Below are 26,684 nucleotides of genomic sequence, written 5' to 3'. Positions count from 1 at the left end.
ATCAGAATTCCAGCAGTAGGAAAGCCACGTACTCCGTAATGCAAGGGGCCACGTGCAGTCAACGAAGGTCCTGGAAGACCATTTCTCCCCCAGACCCCAGAGGCCCTGCCCAGGGCCCGCCACTGCAGGAGGTGTGTCAGCCAACACAGGCTGTGTCAGAAGGGAAAGAAAAGCCACCAGCTTTGACAGCTGATCCTTAAGCTTCCCCAGAGATCCCCGAAGGTGACGCTCGGAGTGGCTGGCTGTTCCTCTCAGGCTTCTCCAACCTCAGCCCCAGGCAGTGTCAGCCTACGAGTACTGACCAGTGCTGGCCCCTCCAGCCCAGTACCACCCCCGCCAGAGCAGCCCTGATTCCCCACATGCTCCTGAGTCCCACAAGACTCAGGGACACCCTACAGCACAGCAGGGCTGGGTGAGTGACCGTGGGCCCGGGGTGAGGTGTACAGAGACGTGACAGAGGGACTAGGTGATGATTTGGACAGAGGCCCTGGACCAATGTGCAGAATGTCACAGAATTCCTTTGATTCTATTTACAATGAAAAAACACCTTTCTGTTTCTGTTAAGTAAAAGACAGAAATTATCAACTATCATCCCTGGAGAACAGGGTGGAAGGACTGAATATTTTTTTACATACATCTGCTATGGGCTGGAGCGGTAGCACAGCGGTTGGGCTTTCGCCTTTCACATGGCCAATCCGTGTTTGATTCCTCCACCCCTCTCGGAGAGCCCGGCAAGCTACTGAGAGTATGGGGCCCGCACAGCAGAGCCTGGCAAGTTACCCGTGTGTATTGGATACGCCAAAAACAGTAACAATAAGTCTCTCAGTGGGAGACGTTACTGGTGCCCGCTCGAACAAATAGATGAGCAACGGGATGACTTCTGCACTGGTTTATTACCGCTAAAATTCAGAATACCAAAAAAAAGGATTTTCCCAAAGCACTTGCCCCTGGTATAGCACTTGCTGAGATGTTTGCAAGCTACCAGGTTATCTTTAAGTAGGGGCCGAAGCAGTGTTACAGCACGCCAGCAGCCTAGGCTCCACCCCCAGCACTACATATGCCCCGCCCCGCCAAGTCCATGCCAGGAGTGATCCCTGAGCACAGAACAAGAAATGAGCTCTGACCACCATCAGGTGTAGTGCAAAAACCCAAACCAAACCTAACAAAAACAAAAAAAAGAGAAATCATCAGAAAAATTCTTGGATGAGGTAGGAACAACCAGTTAATGGCAAGATGAGACTACACAAACCGAAGGAATCTGCCTGTGGCACAGCTGGCCCGGCGGGCGGGAGTCAGCCAGGCCCACCCCTGCACAGAAGGGTTAGGATTTCATGTAGCAAGAAACATGACCTTGAGAAATAGAATTTCCCTTTGATGTTTTTCTCTGGCTTAGGGTCACTTTCTGTTTTATCAACTGAAACAAAGTGGTTCTTTGGGGGTGAACCACTGTTAGTGATTCATTGTATCACTGTCATCCCCGTTGCTCATCTACTTGCTCAAGCGGGCAACAGTAACATCTCCATATGAGACTTGTTGTTACTGTTTTTGGCATATCGAATACAGCACGAGTAGCTTGCCAGGGCTGCCATGCGGGCAAGATACTCTTGGTAGCTTGCCGGGCGCCCCGAGAGGGATGGAGGAATCGAACCCGGGTCGGCCATGTGCAAGGCAAATGCCCTACCTGCTGTGCTATCACTCCAGCCCATTGTTAGTGGTTAAGATACAAAATTATTTTCTTTTTAACATGCCTGAATTTTTTTTCCATAAAGACGTTCCCGAAGTTCATTGATTCTCTTGTCCATCATGGCCACCTCAATGTTGCGCTTATTCAAGAGTTCCTTCTGCTGCTGGAGCTTTGAATTCTGTTCCTGGTTAAGCTGATTACGAATCTGAAAAATAGGAAATGCAACTTTTAGGATGTGCATTAACTAAATGGCCAAGTTCTCATTGTTTGGAAGATTAAAACCAAACAAGCAAGAAGCAACACCAGGGGCTGGAGTGATAGCACAGTGGGTAGGGAGTTTGCCTTGCATGCGGCCGACCCAGATTCAATTCCCAGCATCCCATATGGTCCCCCAGCACTGCCAGGAGTGATTTCTGAGTGCAGAGCCAGGAGTAACCCCTGAGCATCGCCCGGTGTGACCCAAAAAGCGAAGGGGAAAAAAAAAAAGAAGCAACACCAAGGCCTCCTGAGTAGGCACATACTGACATGACCTGTGTCCCAAACTCTCCACAGCAGAAAACAGATGAAGCCAGAACATACTGTGATAGAACCATCCAGAATGATTGGTGCCAGCAAAGCTGAGGGATACATTCTATGTAACCCTCTGTGTATGTAACTATGTTACTATGTAACTACACTGTCCAGCTAGTGCCTTGGCACCTTGCAGAGACACCCAAGCGTAAGCACAGTCACAACAGTATGAGGGCACTAACCAGGCTAGGTACTGGGAAAAAACACACACTTCTAAATCGCACCAAAATAAAGAAGATTTTTTAAAAAAGTTTAACTGCTATACTTTTTTTTTACTGATGCGCTCATCTGGTGCTGGGAATTGAACTCAGGGCCTCAGGGCTTCTTGAGCCATCTCCCCAGTCCCTTTTATTTGGGGGCGGGGGAGGCTTCCTGGATCACATCTGGCAGTGCTCAGGGACTCCTGGCTCTGCACTCAGGAATTACTCCTGCAGGTGCTCGAGACCCTCTGGGATGTCAGGGCTTGAACCCAGGCTGGCCACATGCAAGGCACATGCTCTCCCTGCTTTGGCTCCTCCCAGTCCTGCTGTAAAATAACAACACTGGGGCGGGGGAGACAGTTCAGAGGGTTGGAGAGCAGCTTTCTGGGTGGCATCCCTGGGACTGGTTCCTGGCATATGGGCTCCAGTGCTCTTGGGAGTGACGCCAACCACTGCTAAGTATGGTCCAAAAGGAAAGAAAAAACAAATCCAACAAAAAAAATCATATACTAAACTATACTACAATATACTATACTATACTGTACTGTACTATACTATACTATACTACACTACACTACACTACACTACACTACACTACACTATACTATACTTCATCACACCTTAACCCCCCAAAAAAAATCTTGCACTTTTAACAACTGCTTAAATTAATAAGTCATGGATTTATATTTTATTTCTAGGCATAATCAAAACAAATGATTTTATTTTATTCTAATTGTATTATATCATAGAATGATATATTTTTTAGCACGCACTAATAGAACTGCAAAACTTTTTTTCTGCTGAGAAATGGTGATCTTACTGGCTGTGGCTGAATGGACCCTCGCTTCCCCTCACCAACTCCCATGTCCGTGGCCAGCTCTAATGTGGCAAAATCCTGAGACAGGGCCTTGTGGAGATGATGAAGCTTAGATGAGGGTTGTGAGTCACTCCCCAGGGTGGGCTATGTCCTTGGGAGGGAGCACAGAGCCAGGAGTAGGATGTGGACCCTCGCCTAGAGACTAGCTCTCCCAGCACCTACACTTTAGCCTTCTAAATGGTCAGAAACAAAGGGGTGTGACCCAGGCCACCCAGTTTAAGGCACTTAGTTTCAGCTAAGGCAGGAACTGAACAGAGGACTGGGGGTGGGAGGGCATGTGCCTCACAAGTGTGGGGCTTTGGGCTCCATCTCCAGCAATGCCAAATAATTGAAAAAAGAACTGAGCAAGATGCATCAATCTGTCAAAACAGTTTACACAGAGGTTTTCTTCACCGACTATCTGGGGAATAGCCCTTCCCAGGGGTTCTCCAAGTGCCCCCAACGTTGCTGCTCAGATCTTGCAGCAGTGTTCAGGGACCACCAGGCTACACCAGAGGGCATTCAGGGCTCTGTGTTCTGGGATTGAATCAGGGTCAGCTGCAAAGCAGGCAAGTGCTTTAACCACTGTTCCATCTCTAGGACCCTATACGGAGGCTTTAAATGCCATGCAAAACTTAACTAACTCTGCAACTGTTCACGATATTGCTAATTAAATTCTGCACTATATAAATGCTACACGAAAGAAGTGATAGAACTACATATTCCCTAATTTCATTAATTGGAATTTCCACAATAGGCATATCCAGATAGCAAGAAAGTAGATGTGCTTGACAAGGGACTAAGAGATGGTGGTGTAACGACTAAGTTTCTTTTGGGGGTAAATAAGATAATCTTAGATCAATAGTGTTTCCTCTGTGAAGATGCCAGGAAAAATACCCACTTAATTTTACACTTTAAATGAGTGGATTATGTTATTTTAATTATATCTCAAAGGCCTCTGAAAATTCTTTTGTACTAAATATATTTTGTAGAGGACTGGAGCGATAGCACAGCGGGTAGGGCATTTGCCTTGCATGTGGCTGACCCAGGTTTGATTCTTCGACCCCTCTCTGAGAGCCCAGCAAGCTACCAAGAGTATCTCGCCTGCAGAGATGGCAGAGCCTGGCAAGCTACCCATGGTTTATTCGATATGCCAAAAACAGTAACAAGTCTCAAAATAGAGACATTACTGGTGCCCGCTTGAGCAAGTCAATGAGCAATGGATGACAGTGCTACAGTGATATTTTGTAGAATTACCGTTCAACCAGAATCCATTCATTTGTTTCCGGTTCCTACCATTCCCAGCCCAGAAGCAGGATTCTGCAGCCCCTCCCACAGCTCACCTGTAGCTCCTGGTACAGTCTTTTTAGCTCCATGGCTGCTGGTCCCGTGAGTTTGCCACTGTAGGACTGGAAGCCATTCAGCTTCCCCTTCTTCAAGTCTTCCAGCTGCTGACTGAGCTGATCCACCCTCAGAATGGCCGTCTGCACCTCCTGCTTCTTCTCCTGGAACATGGCGCTGAACCTTTCGATTTCAGCAGCTACAATTGCCCACCAAGAAAGGGAGAATAAATCACTCTGTGATAGTGTTTACGTTGTTATTTGTGTCTGGTGATTTTCTTCTTCATTTCTCTACACTGAACTCAATCCTAACATCACTAGGGACCATGCCTTGGAGAGGAAAATGTCCTTATATAATACAGCACACGCCCCAACCTACCCTTGGAAGACGGGTCCTGGCTGCTCATATGTCCAAGCAGTTATATCTGTATTGATGGTTAGATAGTCTTTAATTAAGGCAAATAGTCCAAAAATCAGCTTGGTAAAGTTCACTGACCAAAGGCTTCCAGAGGCGAAATCACTTAGGCCTGCTTTGCTTCTTATCTCCATAACATAAAAGTAAGCACTAACTGAAATTATTAGCAAACTGAACATTGTATCATTTATCCTAATGCCCAGACAACACTGAAGATGCTCAAGTGAAACAGACCCTGATAATGAACTGTGCCCACAGCATCCGAGCTGGAGGCCACAGCTGCTGTCCCCACAGAGGGTCTCCTGCTGCTCTGCCAGGGCTGACGTTTCCCAGCCAGGGAAGGGGGACAGAAAAGCTGCAGTGCGCTCTTGACAGACCCGAAGTGGGCTGTTCCCCTGTGTGTGTGTATCTGCGTGGGACTGGGGTCCGTACACAGACTGCCTGTGTACATGGGGGGCCGCGTGGGACTGGGGTCTGTACACAGACTGCCTGTGTGCATGGGGGGGCCTCGTGGGACTGGGGTCCATACACAGACTGCCTGTGTGCATGGGGGGGCCTCGTGGGACTGGGGTCCATACACAGACTGCCTGTGTGCATGGGGGGGCCGTGTGGGACTGGGTTCCGTACACAGACTGCCTGTGTGCATGGGAGCCGCATGGGACTAGGATACATACACAGATTGCCATTCATAATTTTGCTGTAGTCTACTTGTCCTCTCATGGCACGGATTTTCTTTAGCTTGTTTTCCTGGGCTTCAACTCGTTCTTTCAATTTCTGAAGCTTTTCGTTTTCGGAAGTAGACTGTTGCTGACGCCGCTCCTGCTGCTTTAAAAAATGTAAACGCTGCTCCTGATCAAAAATGACATAGTTGAGTTTGAATTTCCAGACACAAGGTGACTTTCATGCATTACCGAACGAGGCAGGTGATTTCCCAACATTACCCGCCCCAGTGAGTGTCAGAGATACACCGGGGGGACTCTGGCCACACTGGGCCACACACTGGCACGTGCCGGGCGTGGGAGACGTGGGAGTGCCAGCACGGTGCGCACTGTCCCCCAGACGCGCCTGCAGTGGGCGCGCTCATCTGCATCCTGTCTGGAAGGCCGAGCCCGCCCAGGTTTCCTGCTGCTCCACGCGGCCTCCAAGGTCCCTCATTCCCCTCTGCAGGAAATGGGCAGTGAGAGGGGCCTCTATTGCAAGGGAGAAGGTGGCGAGAAGGAAGGAAACCTCCCCCGGCAGAGCCAGAGAAAGGGCAGCGGCGAGGGCATCGCGCGGGAATGTCTCACCCCGAGCTGACCGCATGCAGCCCGACCCATTCTCATCCCTGCCCCGAGATGGCTCCTTGAGCACTGGCGAAAGCGATTCCTGAGTACAGAGCTAGGAGTGGTCTTGAGAACCGCCAGGTGTGACACCCCCCTCCCCGCTACCACCCACCCAAGCCTCTCATTTGCTTATTGACATCGCACTGGAGAGGAAGTGTTTGGGTTTCTTTTAGGTAGGACTCGTTTCTTCAAAACTAATGAAAGAATTTTAGAGTCGAGGAAGAACAAGAAAGTCCTGAGGTAGAAAATAGTCAGTACTCCTCAATTGCTTCCCCTATTAATACGCAAAGAGCTGAAATCCATGTGAAATCCTCGCAGGTGCACAGATGCACACGTGTCTAAGGAGACCTTTCATGACGGTCACAGACGCGACACACCACAGCTGATGGGATGTCAATCTCCAGCACACAAGTCAGCATTAGCTTGTCACTTGCACCGTGGCCACCCCAGGGCAGTGCTTGAGGACCACTCTGGGGGGGAGGGGGGCTGGGGACCATGTGGTGTCGGTCCGAGCTCCCATATGCAAAGCGTGACCTCCATCCAGCCCTTTGAGCCACTCCGGGCCCTTAAACAGCAACAGTCTTAGATCATTATGTATGAAGAAAAAGGAAAATTCAAAAATTCTGTATTACTCTGATTTGACTTTAGTTTTATAAGACAACCTTCGAAAACAGCTCCAATGCGAAATGTGGTTCACTCGGAGGCGGAGACTCTGACGAGCCACAGCCATTCGGAAAGTGGGACTCAACCTTCAGTTATTAGGAAAATTTCTCATAGAAAAGCGACACTTTGTTCTCTTTACACTGCTTTCAGAGCATTTAAGGTCAGCAAAACACAAGTCGTTTCCAGAAGATAGGAGTGACAGGTAAGAGGCTAGCCCAGGACTAAATCATTACTTAGAAAAATCTCAAATCCTACGATTAGCAAATGTCAAGTCCCGACTTCGTAAAGCTCAGTGCAGTGTGGACTGACCCCTCCTCTGTTGCCGCGCGACCCCGTGTGCCCACACTGTCTCAGCGTCCAGGACCAGCACCTTCTTCTAGAACGCTAAGCCATCGGGCCAGTCAACAGGAGACAAGAGGAAATACAAAGCATCCCTGCTTTCAAAATTGACCTACGGTTTGGACAAGGTCAACCATTCCCTCCTCTGGGCTGGGTGTGTCCGAGGGGGGCCAGGTGAGACCGCCCCGGTACCCTCCTTCCCATCTTCAAGAACAAGACGCTCTCACAGAGAAGAGTTTCGGGAGCGCTGTGCCAGCAGTGCAGGGTCGGAGTCCCACTCAGAAGTGCTGCCCACGAGTGCGCTGACCCCCGCTACAGCGAAGGCTGAGAACACACTCCCCTCATCTGCTTTACACCTCACCTTGGCCACCAGCATCTGCTGCTGGTTCTCAATCTGCTGCTGCTGCCGAGCTGCCATGTCCTGGAGCTCTGAGAGAGTAAGTTCCACACGCTGGTTCCCCACCTGCAGGGAAGAAAGCGCACTGTAGCTTAGGACCCAGAGCAGCCACGCGTGTTTTCTGCTAGCGACCTTGTTTTCCTTCCCTGGTGCCAGGGACTGCAGCCAGGTCTGCAACGTGCGAGGCAAGCACCCTACTGCTAAGCTACACCCCTGGTGAGTCTGTTTCGTCTTGTTTTTACACTCAGTCAGGGGTTGGCTCTGCACTCAGGAATTACTCCTGGCGGGGCGGCGGGGGGGGGGGGGGGACGATATGGGATGCTGGGGATTGAACCCGGGTCAGCTAAGTGCAGGGCAAACGCCCCGCCTACAATCGCTCTGTGGCAGCCCCTCCCCCCATTCTTAAGAGTGATTCTAGGGACTGGAGTGACAGCTCAGTGGTGGGCATTTGCCTTGCACATAGCCAACTCGGGTTCGATCCCCAGCACCCTATACAGTCCCTAGAGGCCACCAGGGGTAATTCCTGAGTGCAAAGCCAGAAGTAACTCCTGAGCATTGCCAGGTGTGGCCCCTGTCTCCCCAAATAGTGATTCTAACCTTCTCCTTCCAATTCCATTTTCCCCCACATCAAATAGAGTTCAAGCATATTCTTGACTTTAAAGATGGAACAATAAATGTAATGTGTCCATGGTCTTAACGGCTTACCTATGGATGTCAGAAGGTAACATGAAGCATGACTTTCTTATAAAACTAAGTACTGTCAAGTGCCGAGTTCTAGACACTTCCACTTAAAAAGAAATGTGTTTATTGGGCCAAACCACACCTGTCAGACCAACCAGAATGCCTGAAACACCTGCTTTTACACTAAGTATTAGATTGCTAATTTCCAACTACTGAGATCATTCAATCAGCACAACAGAGGGTTCTTTAAACTGCAGAATTTTAACTTGTTTTTATTACACCTTAAGTAACATGGTTACAACAGTGTTAAATGCTTACAGTTTTGATGGACAACGTCCTATGCCTTCACCACCTCCAAAGCAGCCCCCCCACCCCCACTGTCCTTCGTCCCTTCCAGCCCACCTCTTCCCTCCACTGCGTGGTAATTTCAGTCACAAGTTTTTGTTTGCTTGTTTGTTTTAATGGAGATTCTGTGGTTTGCAATGCTATCAGTAATGGTTTCTCACAGACATAATTCCATCACCACACCCATCACTAAGCAAATCCTCTCTCGCAACTTCTCACCCCCAGTAATTTCAGTTTTAGAATCAAAAGTCAAGCAAGGATTTGCCCTCACTTGATACTATCTATTCTCTTAGAAAATATATGGCAATGAACAAGTTTCACTTAATTATCATATATGAACTATTCTAATAAAGGCAAATTTGTTTCAAATATGCCGGCTTATTAATAATCTGGCCCATGATGATGACCATAAACAAATCTCAGAATATGGAAATACAGAATTGCTTATATAGTTCGGAGCACTCCCAGGTAGCACTGCCTGCTGGGCTGTGCCGGGGGCCACACTGCACGCCCTCGGGGCTCAGACTCCTGCCTGGGCCGCACTCCTCTCACGCCCGTCCTTCGGGCCATCTTCCCAGTACGGGAGCCATACCTGTGTGGGAAAATAATGCTTCCAGTATTTTATAATTAAGAAACAACTCTGGAGTGGGAAGATGGCTCAGAAGGAGAGCATCTGGGCGCTCAGGGTTTGATTCCTGGCACAACACGGTCCCTAACCACCTCCAGGGAACAGCTGCTGAGCACCACTGGGTGTGGTACCCCAAAGCGTAAGAGACAAAGGAAACACAAATTCAAACCTAGCAGGGCTCTTTACTCCCCATTATAGAGTAACAACAACGGGACAGAGCAGAAACTTATACCGTGAATAAGGAGCTTAATTCCTTTTCATTTTTTGAGGGAGGGGCCACACCAGCAGTGCTCAGGGGTTACTCCTGGCTCTGCACTCAGGAATCACTCCCAGTGGGGCTTAGGGGACCATATGGGGTGCTGGGCATGGAACCCAAGTTGGCAGTGTGCAAAGCAAGAGCCCTACCTGCTCTGCTACTATCCTTCCAGCCCAAGAAAGGGCTTAAGTTCTTTTTTTTTTTTTGGTTTTTGGGTCGCACCCGACGTTGCAAATAGAAAGGTATTCTATTTGCTAATACACACCCTCTTGAGATGCATGTGAATTTTAAGATATGGTGTCCCATTTTAAGTAGTTAAGATATTATATCTTAGTACGTACTAAGTATGTACTAAATTATACATCAAATTTAACAAAATTATACTGAAGCATATCTTATATACAGGAAGCTACATAAATCAGTGTACACGTTGGTGAAGTATTTCAAAGTGAAATGTTCATGCAATTTAAATGTTTTCCTTATAAAAGCACAAGCCACACACGGTTTAAAGGAGGGATGCCAAGATCACCCTCGGCCCCAAAATGTAGGGAGAAGAAAAGAAGACAAGTGGGGTGGGGGGAGGGTAGGAGAGAGAAGAGACGCAACAAGGGGGAAGGGAGGGGATGTGAGTGGTGAGACCCAAACTTGAATAGCCAAACCTGAAAGGTGCTTGTGAGTCACAAAGAAAATCAAGGGGGACTCGAGCGTCCAGTGGCCGAGAGCTGTTCCCCTGGCAGCCCACGGTGATGGATGGGTGAAGGGCCAGAGGAGAAACAGGGGAACTGGCCCCAGGCTGGTCGGTAGTCGGTTTATTTCTTTCTCCTCCCCAACATAGTCTGATCTCTCCCCTTACTGCACAATCATCACTGTCACTGTCATCCCATTGCTCATCGATTTGCCCGAGCGGGCACCAGTAATGTCTCCATCGTGAGAACTTCTTGTTACTGTTTTTGGCATATCGAATACGCCACGGGTAGCTTGCCAGGCTCTGCTGTGCAGGTGAGATACTCTCGGTAGCTTGCCAGGCTCTCCAAGAGGGGTGGAGGAATTGAACCTGGGTCGGCCGCACGCAAGGCAAACGCCCTGCCGCTGTGCTATCGCTCCAGCCCACTGCACAATCGTAGTCGTAGTTTTGGTCATAGTCCCGGTCATCACAGTTCCATCATCCTCTCCTCCTCGTAGACCTCAAAGTCGTCTACCTTGTTATCTTCTTCCTAGTCTCGATGTGGTCTCAGAGTTCTCTACTTCCAGTCATAGTCACCATCCAGTCCTTCCAGTCCCCTCCCTCCCCTCACAGCGTAGTTCTATAGAATCATGCAGGGTGGAGACACACAGGTGGGGTTGGACACTGTCATAACAACAAACAGAGGTAAAGCCACTCCTGCAGGGGGAGTTCTAGAGGGTTAACTCAAGGCAGAGAGTCTCTTGCCCCCGAGCCTGGCTGTCTTCCAGGGGGCCCCTTGGAGGGGGTGGGTTTCAGTTTCCCTCCCCGCCCCGAACAGAGCTCCCACGGCCAAAGACCCCGGAGCCTAGCCACAGCCATGCTCGGATTGGTACTGGGCCTCTTCCGCCCAGATTCCCCATTTTCCAGTAGCTAGGCCGTCACACCCAGGGACTGCTCCAGGCACTGTGTAATCCTACCAACAGCCAACATCAACGGGATGATGATGATGATGATGATGATGATGACGATGAGTATATGTTCATTAAACGTGAAAATTTTGCAAAAAAGAACTATCTTTTAAGATTTTTTTTTTTTAAATAAAACTGCTTAATGCAAACAGAATCCTTTGATGGTTGGCCTATGCATTCTTTGTGGCAGTGGTTATGGGGTGGCGGGAAGGCCACACACGCAGTGCGGCAGGCCCACGCTGTGGCTCCAGGCTCACTCCAGGCTCACGCTTTGTGCTATCCCCAGGGACACACAAGCACTTGCTGAACTCAGGGAAACTCTTTCCACTGAGCCACACCCCATTCCTGTGTGATCTGTGTGAGTCACACTCCACTTATTTATTCTTTTGTCTTTTGGGTCACACCTGGTGATGCTCAGGGGTTCCTCCTGGCTCTGCACTCAGGAATCACTCCTGGCGGTGCTCGGGGGCCCATATGGGATGCTGGGATGGAACCCGGCCGGCTGCATGCAAGGCAAACGCCCTCCCCGCTGTATTACAGCTCTGGCCTCCCACTTACAATTTTTAACTCTCCACATGACATTGCTTCAAACAAACCTACCCCTACTGCTTTGCTTATTTTTCCTTTTCACTGATTCTGATAAACAGGAATCAAATCCTGCTAAATTACTCCCCCCCCCACCCCGCCCCTAGTATCTGTGGCACTGTGCCTAAGCCACCCTGTTTGTATGTCAGGGGATATGTGGGTGTGCCTATTCTTTGGTTTTCAGTAACAACAGTGTCAGCTTTTAGGGAGGGGCTCCTGAGAAGTGCTCAGGAGCCCAAGGACCCTTCCAGCAGTCCTCAGCCCAACTCTGAGGGTCTGATGGTTCAGCGTGCCGGTCCAGGGATGTGGAAGTGCTCAGGTGCTGGGACTGAGCCAGGCTGCCATCCCCAACAGCAGGAACTGGTACTCGACCTGACAAACACCCTCCTTTACCCAGGACGGTCGATGTCAAGGAGTGGGGCAGGTGCTTTAGGGGCAAAGGCACAGGCCTGGGTGTGGCCCTGGTACCACAGGGAGCCTGAGAGCACCGGTGGGCGTGGCTCAAAAAGAAACAAAGAACTGATGTAAGTGGAGGGTTGACTTCAAGAGTCTGCCGGACTGTCTGCTGAAGAAGGGTAATCTTCCACTCCCACCTGCCACATACGGAGACTTGGAGCTTTTCCACAATCTTGCCAATACTCAGTGTTGCCAATGTTTGAATTTTAATTATCATCTTTCAAAAGAAAATGTTAACCTCTCAGCAAAGAAATGATTCCATATAAACAGCACTTTGATAAGTAATAAGAAAGTAAGCATGAAAATGTCTACAATTAAGCTATCAACCCCATACTATGATCAGATTTGTTTTGTCTTTGTTTTGGGGCCATACCCAGCAGTGCTCAGGAGCAACTCTTGGCTCTGCACTCAGGAATCACTCCTGGTGGGCTTGGGGACCATATGGGATGCAGGGACTGAACCCGGGTCTGCATGTCCAGGTATCTTACCCACTGTACTATCTCCCCAGCAGCAATGATCAGATTTTAAGTTAATAGGCTGGCCCATGACTTGTCCAAAGCCAGCTATGAAAGGAGACTTTGTTTCCTGCCATTCTTGTTTATACTAATTAGCAGTGTCAGACCGTGGAAGCTGGGCCAGAGAGGAAGCCCAGAGGCTGAGCAGATACTGAGTACTCAGGAGGCCCCGGGTTTGTCCCTGGGGCTGTAGACACAGAAAACCCCACAGAACTATGAAGATGAAGTCTCTGAGAAGCAGACTCTCAGCACTACTTAGGGACAGGAGCTGGTCACATGCTCAAGGGCTGCTCGGGGGTGCTCGGGGACCATCCAGGCTACCCGAGTCTGCACCAGGGAAGCTGCCCGCAAGGGAGGCACCTGGGCCCTGCATCCCCTCCCCAGGCCCAGAACTAGATTTAAATCTCATTTTAAAAAATGATAGGTCTAAAGAGATACCACAGGGGTCAGGGCATTGGCCTTGCCTGCAGCTGGCCTCGGCCTGACCCCCGACTGCTCGCCTGCCAGGCTCCGGGGAGGCAACCCCGGTCACAAGGAGGAGGGGGCCACAGCAGCCGCTGCTGGGTCGAAAACAAATAAAAACCAGAAATGAACAAAAAGTAACACTCACTTGTTCATTATCACTGAGAGCTCTTTAGATTACAAGTTTGCTGGTGAATCTGTCAAAGGTAGTTTTGCCTCCTCAGGCAGCGTCTGGAGTAAACTCTGACACTGGCATCACAACAGCTAGGTGGAAATACGGCCGGGTTTCTGCACACAAACGGCTGCGACAGCCCAGCCTGCAAACGCGCTTCCATCTCAAGCCACTGAGGAGGAGTTTTTGTAATGTTCGTCTTGCCAAATACTAGTGAAAAAAGTTCTACATCTCATCTAATGTATCACTGAAACACCCTGCCAGTGTGTTCCAAATACATTTTCCATCATGTGCCAAACACTACATTAAAAAACACCCCACGGGCTAGAGCTATAGCTATAGCACAGCAGGTAGGGCGTTTGCCTTGCACGCAGCTGACCCGGGTTCGATTCCCAGCATCCCATACGGTCCTCTGAGCATCGTCAGGAGTGATTCCTGAGTGCAGAGCCAAGAGTAACCCCTGAGCATTGCCGGGTGTGACCCAAACAAACAAAAAAACAGCCCACAATTAACTGATAAAAACAAATACCCTTTTTGAATAACAATTCATTTAAAAACGCAGTAAATAAATGTTTACTGTGATTGGGGGCGAGGGGTGCTTTGGCACAGCTGACTCTGTGCTCAGGAATCACCCCAGGGATCAAAGCCAGGATGGCCGTGGGCAAGGCCAGGCCTCTGTCCCTGCACTGTTTCTGGCCCCGAGTGACCAGGTGCAGCAGCGCCTAGGGGGGCCCGGTTCCAGCAGCACACGCTCCCCCACACCCCTTCCCGAGAGCCGCAGGACACCACTCGGTTCCTTCCCTTTTCCACACGCCCCAAAGCAGTTCAGCTCTCAAGCGCTGCTCAGGGGCCCGGGGACACGCTCAGGGATTCTCCATCGACAGCTTCGACGTTGCAGCCCAAGAACGTGGCACCGCTCGAGCGCTGCAGTGCCAGGGACCCAGGGAGACATCTGTGCCCCACGAAGCCCAGAGGCCACGTGGTATCAGGGACTGGCTGGGACGGGTCCACCTGCCAGCCCCAGCCCACCTTTCAAAGGGAGGCCTGTTCCAGAATGTGCAACGAGCACCTCCCGTGAGATCTCAGACAGACTCCCAGCACTTCCGCAGTCCAGAGAACAGGAGACTCACGAATGCTCAGGACACCTGTGAGAGCACGGGGCAGCGTGAACAGAGGGGTTTTGCTGGTTTTGGCGTCACACCTGGCAGTGCTCGGGCTTATCCTGGCAGGTCTTGGGGATCACACGTGGTGCCGGGACTGAACCCAGATTGGCCGTGTCAAGAGAAGCGCCTCACCACCAACTGCTGCCCTGTCTCCCAAGCACCCCCTAAAAGAAAGCACCGAAGTACTGCCACTCTGGCCCTGTGAGCGAGGGCTGAACTGCACATGCTGCCTTTCCTCCAAGGGCTAAAATGTGTCCCTCGGTCACTTCGGACTCCAGCTCCCATTACACAGACAAGAATGTCCCTGTGCTACTGCTGAAGAAAATGCCTTTAAGCGTCAAGCCTCCGCGTGTTTGATGGTTTGCCCTACTGATGCCTTTCATATTTTTTGTTTCTGGACATACCAGCATGCCCAGGGCTTACTCCCGGCTCTACTCAGGGTCAGTCCTGGTGGGTTCCTGGACCCTTGGCACCCATATACCCTCTCCACCCCAACCCCTATTATCCCTCCAGCCCAACCTACTTACGCCTTTGTTACTCAGTTTAATCCAGCGTTTCCAAAGTAGGCAATACTGCTTCCCCCCCACCCCCCAACGCCGACTCCAGGTCACTGGATCTCCAGGGAGGAGTGGTACAGACTCAGGGGCAACTGGAGGGTACTTTCTGCTTGTCCGCTTACAGTGGAGCACTGAGTGCTGCGAGTCCACTCAGTGAGCCGAGCCACTCCCGTCTTCGGTCCATAGTTCCAACCAGCAACTTCATCTGTTTATGCCAGTGTCCTGCCAGCACTGCAGACTTGGCATACCTGAAGCCAAACCCTTCTCGTTCTGTCCCCCGCCAAGTTCCCTTGCCCTGGGAATGGCTCTAGCACACGCCCGGCAAGCCTAGCATTGTCTCTGGGCTGAGCTACAACATGGCCCAAACAGGAGATCAACGGCTCTTCCAATCACGCTCACCTCCGCACTCGGTTCTTCATTCCAGAAGCCAATACTTCCCCACCTCTGCGTTTTTCTACACACTTTCCTTCAGTCTACAATGCCTCCCCCACCCATCCCGTTAAGATGCCATCTGTTTCCTCAAGGCTTCCTGATCCTCCAAGGAATCTCGCACAATTGTTCTGCCACTCAGGATGTTTCTTTACTTGCAGAGCTGGGAGAGAATGCAATGCGGGCTTTGGAAAGAACACTCATGTAGAGAGATTACACATGCAGAGCATTTACTGCCTGTTAGACAGGCATAAGCTTCTGAGTTTACAGTTATTTGTTATCTGGTTAACCCACATAAGGCCCTCTGAGGAAAGCCCTTCAGCTGATTTACAGCCGGGAAGGCAGTTTCTGGGCGGCTGGCTGGCTCCCCCACTCATGTGATGGGTCAGCGGCACGTCGGGACCCTAAGTGGGTCTCTGACAGCAAGCCTTCTGGAGCCTAACCGGATCTCTGACAAGGCTCTTTCCATGACATGTGATTTCTCTAATGAAAGGCAGAATCTACCAGACACTAGTTATTGATGTACTATTAGTTTGAAACACATGAAAATACTGTTTTTGTAGATTAAAAATGACCGAACAAAGACAGTTCCATAAGCTCAATCAGGAAAGGATAATGTCCCCTGCTGACAAATGTGAAGGAGAGCCAGAGAGCTAGCACAGGGGTGGAGACGCCTGCCTTGCTTGCAGCTCACCCTGGGGTGCTCTCCAGGAGCAGAGCCAGGAGTGATCTCTGAATGCAGAGGCAGGAACAAGTCCTGGGAACTGCCAGCTGTAGCTCGAAAACAAAAACAACAACAAAATAAAATGTAAAGAATTAAGATAACCTTGATTTTATTTTATTTATTTTTTTCTTTTTGGGTCACACCCAGACCCGCCATGCAAGGCAAACGCCCTACCCCCTACCCACTGTGCTATCGCTCCGCCCCAAGATAACCTTGATTTTAGTATATAGTAACAAAGAAACAAAGTCAGCAAGGAAGTTCCAGGTGAAGATGCTTCTGGAAGACTGAGGGAAGCAGCGATGCACTGCTGAGAGACAGAAGGCCTTCTGGAGGGAGGTGGCATGGAAGGGCACCCTTCCCTTCTCTGAACACTTAGACGCAGATTCGTGCAGCTGCCGCCCGCTGCCTTGTTTCTGACGAAGACTACGGCTACACTCTGGAGTGGCAGGGAGGCGGCTCGGTGCCACGGCACTTGCCCTCCATGTGAGGCTCTGGTTTTGATCTCTGGCACCATGAAAAAGAAATAAATATGATAAAGAAGTAAACCACATAGAACTGCTTTCTAAAGAATGAAGAAAAACATTCCGGGTATGGGTGGTAGTTATCTGGATTTCTGCTTAGTAGTTATTTAAGCTGTACATTCTTACACATTCTCTAAGGATATTTCACAATATAAAGAAAGAAAGAATCAGACCAAGAAGTCAAAATCAGGCCTAGTTTGTAACTTCTTTCAACTGGTGCCAGGGATGGAATCCAGAGCTCCTAAATGCAAAAGCCTGCACTCTGAGGCTAACCCACCCCTCCCCCAAACCCCACATCATCTTATAACTGTCATAAGACACTTCTGTAAAACACCAACCAATTTCTATGTTTGTTTGCTTATTTTGCTTTTTGGGTCACACCTGGAGATGCTCAGGGGTTACTCCTGGCTCTGCACTCAGGAATTACTCTTGGCGGTGCTCAGGGGACCATATGGGATGCTGGGAATCGAACCTGGGTCAGCCGCATACAAGGCAAATGCCCTACCTGCTGTGCTATCCCTCCAGTCACCCAACTAATTTTTTAAAGTATAACATTATTTCACCTTTTCCCCCCCAAACACGTCTCCTTTTCTGAAGCATCTCCAGAATCCCTTCACCCTCTACCCTGGGGTCCTGGGAGCCCTGATGTTACAGGTACGAGGAGAATGGACCCATTTCCCCATCACAGCACATGCAGAATAAATGCCATGGGAATGGGTTTGAGTAACTTGGAGGGTCCAACACCCGGTGAGACAACAACGTCCTATGTGGAATTTTCCAGGTCACCACAGATGAACAAACTCAAAAGTCCCACCAGTGGGGTGAGAGCCTTTATTTCATCAGATCCCTGACTTTTTCTTTTGTTTGCTTTTGGGCCACACTGGATGCTACTCCTGGCGGTGCCTAGGAAACCAGATGGGGTGCCAGGGATCAAACATGGGTCGGACACATGCAAAGCAAGCTCCATACCTGCTGTGCTGTCACTTTGGCCCTAGACCTCTGACTTTTTTAACAACACTGGTTTTTGGCTTTGGGTCACCTTGTGGTGCTTGGTGATCTGGGCTGGCTCCTGGCTGGGGACAGGAGCTGTGCCCCTACCTGCTCTCCTCAGCGTAGACTATGCCCCATCGTGCGGTTTCAGAGAGCAGACCTTCCCTCGCTTCCTGCCTCCGCTGCTACTCTGGGCGGGCACCCTGCACCAACTCGGCACCCTTGTTCCTCTCCAGCCCACTCCCCGCTGTCAGCGCCTCACTGGGGCCTGCAGTCAGAGGCCCTTATCCATGTCTAAGGTCCACACAAAAACGTTCTTAAGAAAGTTTTTTTTGAACATCTGAACTTTAAAAATGAGCCTCAAAGTGCTTTGTGGACAATAAATGTTGTACAAAGGTAATGTATTAGGATTACAGGGCAGGTGTGTGTGTCGTAAAGCACAGCAGCAACTTTGATGAAACGCTTCACCCCCAGACCTGCTCTCTTCCTTCCTCTAATTACAAGCTCAAACAGAGGCTACAGACCTATTTAAATTTTTGGTTTCAAGTTTCAGTTTTGTTGATCTTAGAGTGTAAATATTAGCTCCCTGTTACGAAAACCCCACCAGGAAAGAGAAGGCCCCAGGCCCATCACACAGCTCGCTCCAGGACACTGCTGGGCCTCCAGCCCACGTTCCACTTAACAGCTATCTTGCTTGCTGGACTGTTTCTTTGCTACTTGTGTCCTCTTGTGAACACATTTTCCCTCTTTCTTTCTCTCTCACATCTAAGTAAGTTTCAATAAAAAAAACTACCTTGCTGCACTTCAACCAACCAACAAAAGGCTCCTCTGGGCCCTCCCCTTCCGGTTCCTCCTGCCCCTCCCGGGGCAGCACTAGAGCAGCCGCTAGGTGCAGGATGGAACGGGGCCTCGCTCACGCGAGCCACAGCCCACCCGCCAAGACCTTTCCTACTTGGTGTATCTGACTGTAACAAGCACTGTGTTAAGTAAGTTGCCCAAGGTGACAAGTCAATGGAAAAATCAGAAAGAGAAATAAATAACTCTCTAGCCTTAAAACTATTTGGAAAGGTTACTATTAAAATGCCCAGAGAAGACATATTAACCATCTCTCTCCTGCCCTTCACTTCTGCTCATTCTTTTCACAGCACCGACATTTTCTGAAAAGGAACTCAGAGGAGCTGGGGACACAGCCGAAACCAAGGCTCGCAGGCTGCCCTACGGCCAGTGAAGGGGCTGCTGGAGCCCCCCGGCAGAGAGGAGCCTGCTCTCCCGGAAGCCGCTGCAGGGAAGGCTGCACCTGCCGCTCTGTCCTCCCCAGCCTGCCGGGGACCAAGCAGCAGCGGAGGGCGGCCGAGGAGACGCTCTACGTGCTGGCCGCGGTGGGGATCTGCGCCCTGGCAGCGGCGACGGCCCAGCAGGCAAGGCAGTCACAGCCTCGAGACTGCTCACATCTGCTTCCCACAGCCGGCCAGGCCACCAGCACGCAGGGAGGCGGCCCTCGCAGGGACCAAGGCCGCCCTGGCACAGTGTGGGCTGGAAACCACTCACTCATGGCCTCGTTACAGTTTCTGAAAAAGATTTGTTAGTTACAACACAAAACGACCATTTCTACCAGACATGAATTCTTTAAAGAGAAATCATAACCCAAACTCACTGGTGCCAGGCTGAACCCAGTTCCTGGCACCCCTCAACGCTGCGGCCACAGGGGCCTCGCCATCAGTAGGGCCAGCTTCCATAATCAGAAGGAATTCAATTCCATTCACTATGACTCACCCCATTTTCAGTGCGTTTTTCTCCAGGTACGCTTATTACATTTCTCTGAGTTCTCTGTTCTTGAGTTTGACGACCTCCTAGAGAACAAGAGGACCAAATTTACGAAAAGATACTAGAAACAACATATTCTGATTTTTCACTTTAAATATTTATTGAACATAATTACAAAATACTAGACTGAAAAACTCAGGACTTAGTATGGGTGAAAAATATTTTACAATTAATTTTTACATATAAAGTTGCTTAAATTATTTTGGGGGGCCACAGCCAGCAATGCTCAGGGATAACTTCTGGCTCTGCACTCAGTCACTCCTGGCGGTGCTCAGGGGACCTTAGGGGATGAACCCAGGCTGGCTAACTAACCCACTGTGCTATCACTCCAGTCTCATAAATGAAATATTTTCTTCTAGCTTTTGCATTTCAGAACTCTGGAGTTGACTTTTATAAAACGTTTCCAGTGGCCCCAGCATGCACAGCAAGTGCCCCAGCCCACGAGTTCTCTCTTCCGCCCAGGCTGCTTCTTCAGAGGAGACTTCAGGGCCCCCATGAGAGCACAGTGGGGAAGGCGTTTGCTTCACATGAATGTGAAGTGATGGGCACCACAAGTGATGTCCAGTACCACTTGTGGTGCCCTGAGCCCCGCCAGGAGTGAACCCTGAGCAAAGAGCCAGGAGTAAGTCCTGACCACCAAGAGGTGTGTCCCCCTCAAAAATACAAAGAGGAGAGGCTGGAGCAACAGCACAGTGGGGAGGGCGTTTGCCTTGCACTCGGCGAACCCAGGTTCAATTCCCAGCACCCCATATGGTCCCCTGAGCACTGCCAGGAGCAACCCCTGTGTGACCAAAAATCAAAACAAACAAACGACTAAGAGGAGGATTAAACAGGGCCCACTGCCTGATCACCTGACAAAATCCTGACACCCAGGACAGGGCTAAGAGCCTGAGCGGACGCCCTCCCTCGGCACTGAGCATCTCAGGAGCGCACTGTCTGACACACGCCACTCCAGACGCATGTGCGCGTGTTCTGCCACGGACAGAGATCCAGGGCCTCACAGGCAGGCAAGTGCTCTAGCACCGATACATCCACAGGCCCTAGCTGAGGGTACTGTTTTCAAAAGGTTAAAATTAACCTGAAAATATTCTTCACCGCCACCGTTCCTAACAAAGGTGCTTGCACACGTCACACGTTCTTTGTTGGGAGCAGGTGAAGTGACAGGAATGAGTTTCCTGCTGGCCAAATGCTGCTCCCTCGCGCGTGTCTCCAGCGGGACTGGGTGCTAATCTGAGAATTCTCATGGCCACAGCGTTCACTTTATTACCAAGAATGCACAACTCTAAACAGTTTCTTGTGATTAGGTTTCCTAACCAGGCCACAAGCCTAATATTAAAAAACGGAAAAAAGGGCACTTTTTCCATTTTTTTTTTCTTTTTGGGTCACACCTGGCCATGCACAGGGGTTACTCCTGGCTCTGCACTCAGGAATCCCTCCTGGTGGTGCTCGGGGGACCATATGGGATGCTGGAAATCAAGCCCGGGTCAACGGTGTACAAAGCAAGCTCCCTACCTACTGTGCTATTGCTCCAGCCCCTTCATCCCTCCATTTATTTCTTTTCTATCAAAGAAAAATTCTATCATTAATGTAGTGCTTAGCCTTAAACTACATTCTCAAAGAGTGATACCTGCTCCAATTGGAGGAAATAGGTTTTTAGAAATAAAATATTTTACTCCTTATATGTACAATCAAGATAGCACTGCACTGTCACTGTCATCCCGTTGTTCATCGATTTGCTTGAGCAGGTACCAGTAATGTCTCCATTGTGAGACTTGTTGTTACTGTTTTGGGCATGTTGAATACGCCACGGGTAGCTTGCCAGGCTCTGCCGTGTGGGCAGGATACTCTCGGTAGCTTGTCAGGCCCTCTGAGAGGGACAGAGGAATCGAACCTGGGTTGGCCGCGTGCAAGGCAAACACCCTACCCGCTGTGCTCTTGCTCTGTCCTACAATCAAGATATATAGTAATAAAGATCTATAAAAAACCTAAAAAAGATCTGGTGGGAGGCAGAGGGGGACAAGTAATGACAGTGTCCAGGGGCCTGAGAAGAGTGACCACAATCAACCGGGGGGTGGCACACGGCCAGTAAGCACAGGGCCCCGGGCTCAGCCCAGCACTGAGCACCCTTCACCAGCACCTCTCGAAGTGCACCATTGGGCTGGAGCAGCACCACACCAGGGGGCCCAAGCACTGGACCCCAAGGCCTGGCTGGACAAGACTGCTGAGAATGCCCAGTGTTCTAGGCACTGCTTCGAAGCCCCCAACCCCCACCGCCAAAAAAGGAAGAAAAAAGAGAATAGAATGTCCATAAAAAGCTCCTTAGGGCGGGGTGATAGTGCAGCAGGTAAGGTTCAATCCCCAGCACCCCGTATGGTTCCCTGAGCACCCTCAGGGTGACCCCTGAGTGCAGAGCCAGGACTAAGCCCTGAGCACCGCCAGGCAGGGTAAAAATAAACCAAGACAAAAAGCCCCAAAGCCCTTTAGAGGGGATCATGGGAGGAATGACATCAAAAGCAGCAGCAGGGTACCCCAGATCATGTACTCCTGTAAACTCGCTAGTGAGAATAAGAAGAGGCTCTGAAGCACTGCCCGAGGGGTCGGCGAGGCCCCCGGGCAGGCCTGCGGTACAGCACAGCTGCTCAGGCAGAGGTCTTTCCTGCGAGGCCGAAGGGGCCACACCTGGCTCTGTGCCCGGGCAACCACACTGGGGTGGGCCACAGGGAAGGCAAGTGCTGTCTCCGTCTACTTCTTACTGATGTGGGGGTACCTGGCATATGTGAAGGAAACCCGTCCTTTGCCAAAGCAGTTATCAGTGCCGTTTCCTAGCTGATGGCTTTTTCTCTTTGCATCCCAAGCGGCGAGCAGGAGGCCAGGGCCCTGGGGTTCCCTACTGGCGAGTCTTGGCCGGGTAGTTCATTGCGAGGCCTGAGGATGCAGTGCACCTGGGATTGCCCAGCTCACGCCAGAAGTGCTCGGGCTTCACCCAGTGATGCTCTGGGGAGCACGTGATGCTAGGGGTGGAACTAGGGTTGGCCGCATGCAAGGCAGGTGCCCGCCCCTCCCAGCTGATAATGTATCTTGCAGCTTTGCCCGGCGTATTACTGCCATGTCAACAGGGTTTCCCCCTCTTTGATTTTACTGTCCTTGGGTCACACCCAGTGATGCCCAGCTCACTCCTGGCTCTGCCCTCAGGACTTACTCCCGGTGGTGCTGAGGGGACTGTACGGGATGCTGGGGATGAACTCCAGGTGGCCATCTGCTGTCCTACAGTTCCAGCCCCTTTCTCTCTTTTATTTTTATTTACTTTTTGGCTTGTTGCTCTATCCAGCGGCGCTCAGAATCCTGAGCCCCGGTTAGCCATGTCAAGGCAAGTACTCTCCCCGATGCACTATCACTCCTGCCTCTCTTCTCCTCTTAAATAACCCAGCTGACTGTTTCCGTTTCCTTCATGACAGTGTTATGCTTAGAAATATCTTATTCAGCCTCATTTCTTTTTCTTGTGTTTTGTGCTTTTATTTATTTTTTTGGACAAATCTGCCTGTGTTTGGAGCTTACTCCTGACTGTGCTCATTCCTGGAGGTGCTCAGGGGACCGTTTGGGGTGCTGGTGATGAAACCCGGGCTGGCTGTGTGCGCGGTATGCACCTGATCTGCCATACTATACCTCTACCCCCCATTCTAAAATTATTTTCAGTATCCAGAGTATTTCTATTTATTCTTTTCACAGTTCTATTTAGCCTTAAAATCTAGTTGACTCATCTAGTATTCATCAAGTTACTTTAAATAGAACGTGCTCTCACGTGTCTAAGCACATTATATGATTTAATGTACTGAGAAGACAGCAAGTGCGAAGTGCCTAAAAATATTAAATGATCATGAAATACTTACAATGACTGAGGTAAAGTGAGGCACGAACTCTTCTCACAATCAAGGAAAAAATCATGTGACTAGCTTAGTGTTCCTATTTTTCTCTTCAGATACCATGATTTTTCTTATTTTTCTTAAATGAACTTTTATGGCAAAAACTAACAAATGAGAGAAAAGTATTTAAGTACCTTGTTCACTGCTCTCGGTTGGGGAATCTTCATGTCGAAGAAAAAATTTCACTTCTTCTCTTCGGGGCCCCCATTTCTGGAGATGCTCATACATCATATGGTCAAAGGGTATAGGACGTTCTAGAAAGAAATACACAGCTTACTGTTTCAGAAACAAATGAAATGACACTAAACAAATGAAAACTTGGTGGGAATGGGTACCACATAATCAAAGATATTACAAGCAACAAATTTTAACTTTAATGAAAAACAAGAATATAAATGGAAAACAATGTAGGGAATACGTAAATACATGAAGCACACACAGAAGCAATTTTGCAATATTAAATCAAGAAGCTGAAAGAGAGGCTGCAGCAAGAGGACAGCAGGGAGGTTTGCCTTGCATGCAGCTAACCCAGGTTTGATCCCCAGCACCGCATATGGTACCCCAAGCACTGCCAGCATTAAGTCCTAAGTGCAGAGCTGGGGGTGGGTGTGTCCCAAGGTCCTCTCCAGGACTTCTGTCATGAAACAGCATGTCACTCGCTCTTCAAGAAAAATACTGGAGATGTTACGCGACAGAGCATCTGCCTTGCACGCATGACCAATTATCCCTGGAATCTCAGTAAATAAGAGCATCACCAGTCGCAGCCGTGAGGTGCCATGGCAGCCCGGGTAACCCCCAGCACCTCATTTAGGGTCGGAGCAGTAAGCTACCACCTTGGTTGGCCAAATATTGCTGGGAGTGTCCCCCAGGCTTCTGACACTGCTTCGGAGACCCTCCAAACAAACAAAAAACAGTAACTGCTCAGCCCTATTATTATTAGACTTTCTTTTTTTTTCACTTTTTGGATCACACATGGAGATGCACAGGGGTTATTCCTGGCTTGTACTAGGGAATTACTCCTGGCAGTGCTCAGGGGACCATGTGAGATGCTGGGAATCGAACCTGAGTTGCTTGTGTGCAAGGCAACGCCCTACCCGCTGTGCTATCGCTCCAGCCCCTATTAGAATATTATACACGGCAATAAGGTAGATAAAAACTGGACAGGGCTCCACCTAGCAACTCAGATCACAATATTGGGAATGTTCATGCGCATCTGTAATGACCAAAAAGACAAAAATAATAATAAAAATTAAAGCATGGGCTGGGGCGCTAGCTCAAATGAGCAGAGCCAAGCTCTGTATGATGGAGTTCCAGGCTAAAGGCTGGACGCCTGAGCGCCAGGAGCAGAGCGAGCCGGGATCAGCCCTGGGCACCTCCAGGTGCCAAACCAAACGCCGGACCAATCGACATTCCCACCCCCATCCATGCCAACACTGGGTGTTTTGTTCTTTTCAACGTGTGCGATTCTCCTTGGGGAGGTGATAACTCTTGGTTTTGATTCCATTTCCCTGATGAGACGCACTTCCACACACCTTCTGGCCCTCTATATGTGTTCTCTGAGTAAGTTTTTCATTTTTTCTAACCCATTTTTGGGTTGGATTTTCTTCATTATAAGATCCTCCCAGGGTCTGGAGAGATAGCACAGTGGGGAGGGCGTTTGCCTTGCACGCGGCCGACCCGGGTTCGAATCCCAGCATCCCATATGGTCCCCTGAGCACCGCCAGGGGTAATTCCTGAGTGCAGAGCCAGGAGTAACCCCTGTGCATTGCCGGGTGTGACCCAAAAAGCAAAACAAAAGAAAAAAAAAAGATCCTCCCAGTGCTTTATGTATCTTGGATACCGAGCTTTATCAGACGAGTGGTGGGGAAGTACTTCCAACTGTACGCAGGACTGCTCTGAGGCATCTCCCCGTTGGTGTCAATCCCTCCAGTTCCCAGGAAGTGCTGGGTCACTACCTTTTACACACTATCTTCAAGCTGACGTGGAATTTTCATTCTTCTCGTATGTTTTGGAGCAGCTTGGCATCTTCTCCTTTTCCTCTGCCTCTCGTGCCTTTTTGCTGCTGCAGTGCACGTCTGACTGCACGGCCAGCGGGCAGTGCTCACCGAGGGGGCACCTACTTAGTCATGCCGCACAACCCAGGCGCGTGTGCTGTGGTCAGCACGCTCTCTGTCACGGCGCTAGAGACCACATTCAGGACGTGGGATGATGCCACGGATGGAAGCAGCAGACCCACCTTGCAAAGCACGGGGCCAGAACCCCAGGACCCCCAAGCGGTTCTCCTAAAGGTGGGCTTTTAACTGGGTAATATTAACTTATACACAAACCTGGGGAAAACAGACATCTTTGTGAGCTAAACCTTGTAGGCCTGAGCATGGTTATTTCCTGCCTTTCCATTTCCCCTGCAAGTACTTGGTGTTCTTTAGTAACGTGTAACTGCAGGAGCGCGTGGGAACCGCGGCCTGGCTGGCAATGCTGGTATGATGGGCACTCGGGCTGTGGTGCTGGGGGCCGTGAGGGCCACCGGGCTGTATCAGCAGTGCTCAGGCTGAGGGCCGGTGTGCGGCCAGGTACCTACCTCGGCCCGGCACATGCTATACGCTCTACCACTGGACTCAGTCCTAGTAAAGACACTGTTCATCTGACTGCCAAGTTCTAGAAGGCACCAAACATGAACCACCTCAACGATTCTATACTTTTTCACATTATTACACCAAAAACTCCAGGCATGATTTGATTTTTTTTTTCAATTTTAGTAAAAATCTTAATATAGGGAAACAGAAAGGGAGACTGTGGTAGGGAAGCTCCCAGATTATGGGAAGGGCCTCCTAAAGCAGGATTTCCAGTTTATTTTGTGTCTTTTTCTCCAATTTTAAAGAGGACAAGTTTGGGCTGGAGATAGCACAGGGGCTAGGGCACTGGTCGGGCACACAGCTGACGCCTGCTCTGTCCCTTGGACCAGAGGTTTCTCAAGAACCACCAGGGCACTCCTGAGCACAGAGCCAGGAAGAGCCCTTGAGCACTGCCAAGTTTCGTGT

General features: G+C 50.0%; 1 protein-coding gene across 1 annotated transcript in view; it reads right to left on the bottom strand.

Annotated features, from left to right (window-relative positions):
• The window catches only part of PPP1R13B (protein phosphatase 1 regulatory subunit 13B), a 93,784-nt gene that overhangs the window by 10,494 nt on the left and 56,606 nt on the right, over positions 1-26,684 (bottom strand). Inside the window, exons 3-8 of the mRNA XM_055130037.1 lie at positions 23,781-23,900; positions 19,676-19,752; positions 7,751-7,852; positions 5,740-5,914; positions 4,654-4,850; positions 1,749-1,889 (exon numbers count right to left, since the gene is read on the bottom strand). Of these exons, the coding sequence (XP_054986012.1) occupies positions 1,749-1,889; positions 4,654-4,850; positions 5,740-5,914; positions 7,751-7,852; positions 19,676-19,752; positions 23,781-23,900 (812 nt within the window). The remainder of the gene's footprint in view (positions 1-1,748; positions 1,890-4,653; positions 4,851-5,739; positions 5,915-7,750; positions 7,853-19,675; positions 19,753-23,780; positions 23,901-26,684) is intronic.

This window comes from Sorex araneus, chromosome 3 (assembly GCF_027595985.1).
Source record: "Sorex araneus isolate mSorAra2 chromosome 3, mSorAra2.pri, whole genome shotgun sequence".
Classification (NCBI taxonomy): Eukaryota; Metazoa; Chordata; class Mammalia; order Eulipotyphla; family Soricidae; genus Sorex; species Sorex araneus.
Note: the sequence above shows the minus strand (reverse complement) of the source record. Positions and strands in the feature narration are given on the sequence as shown.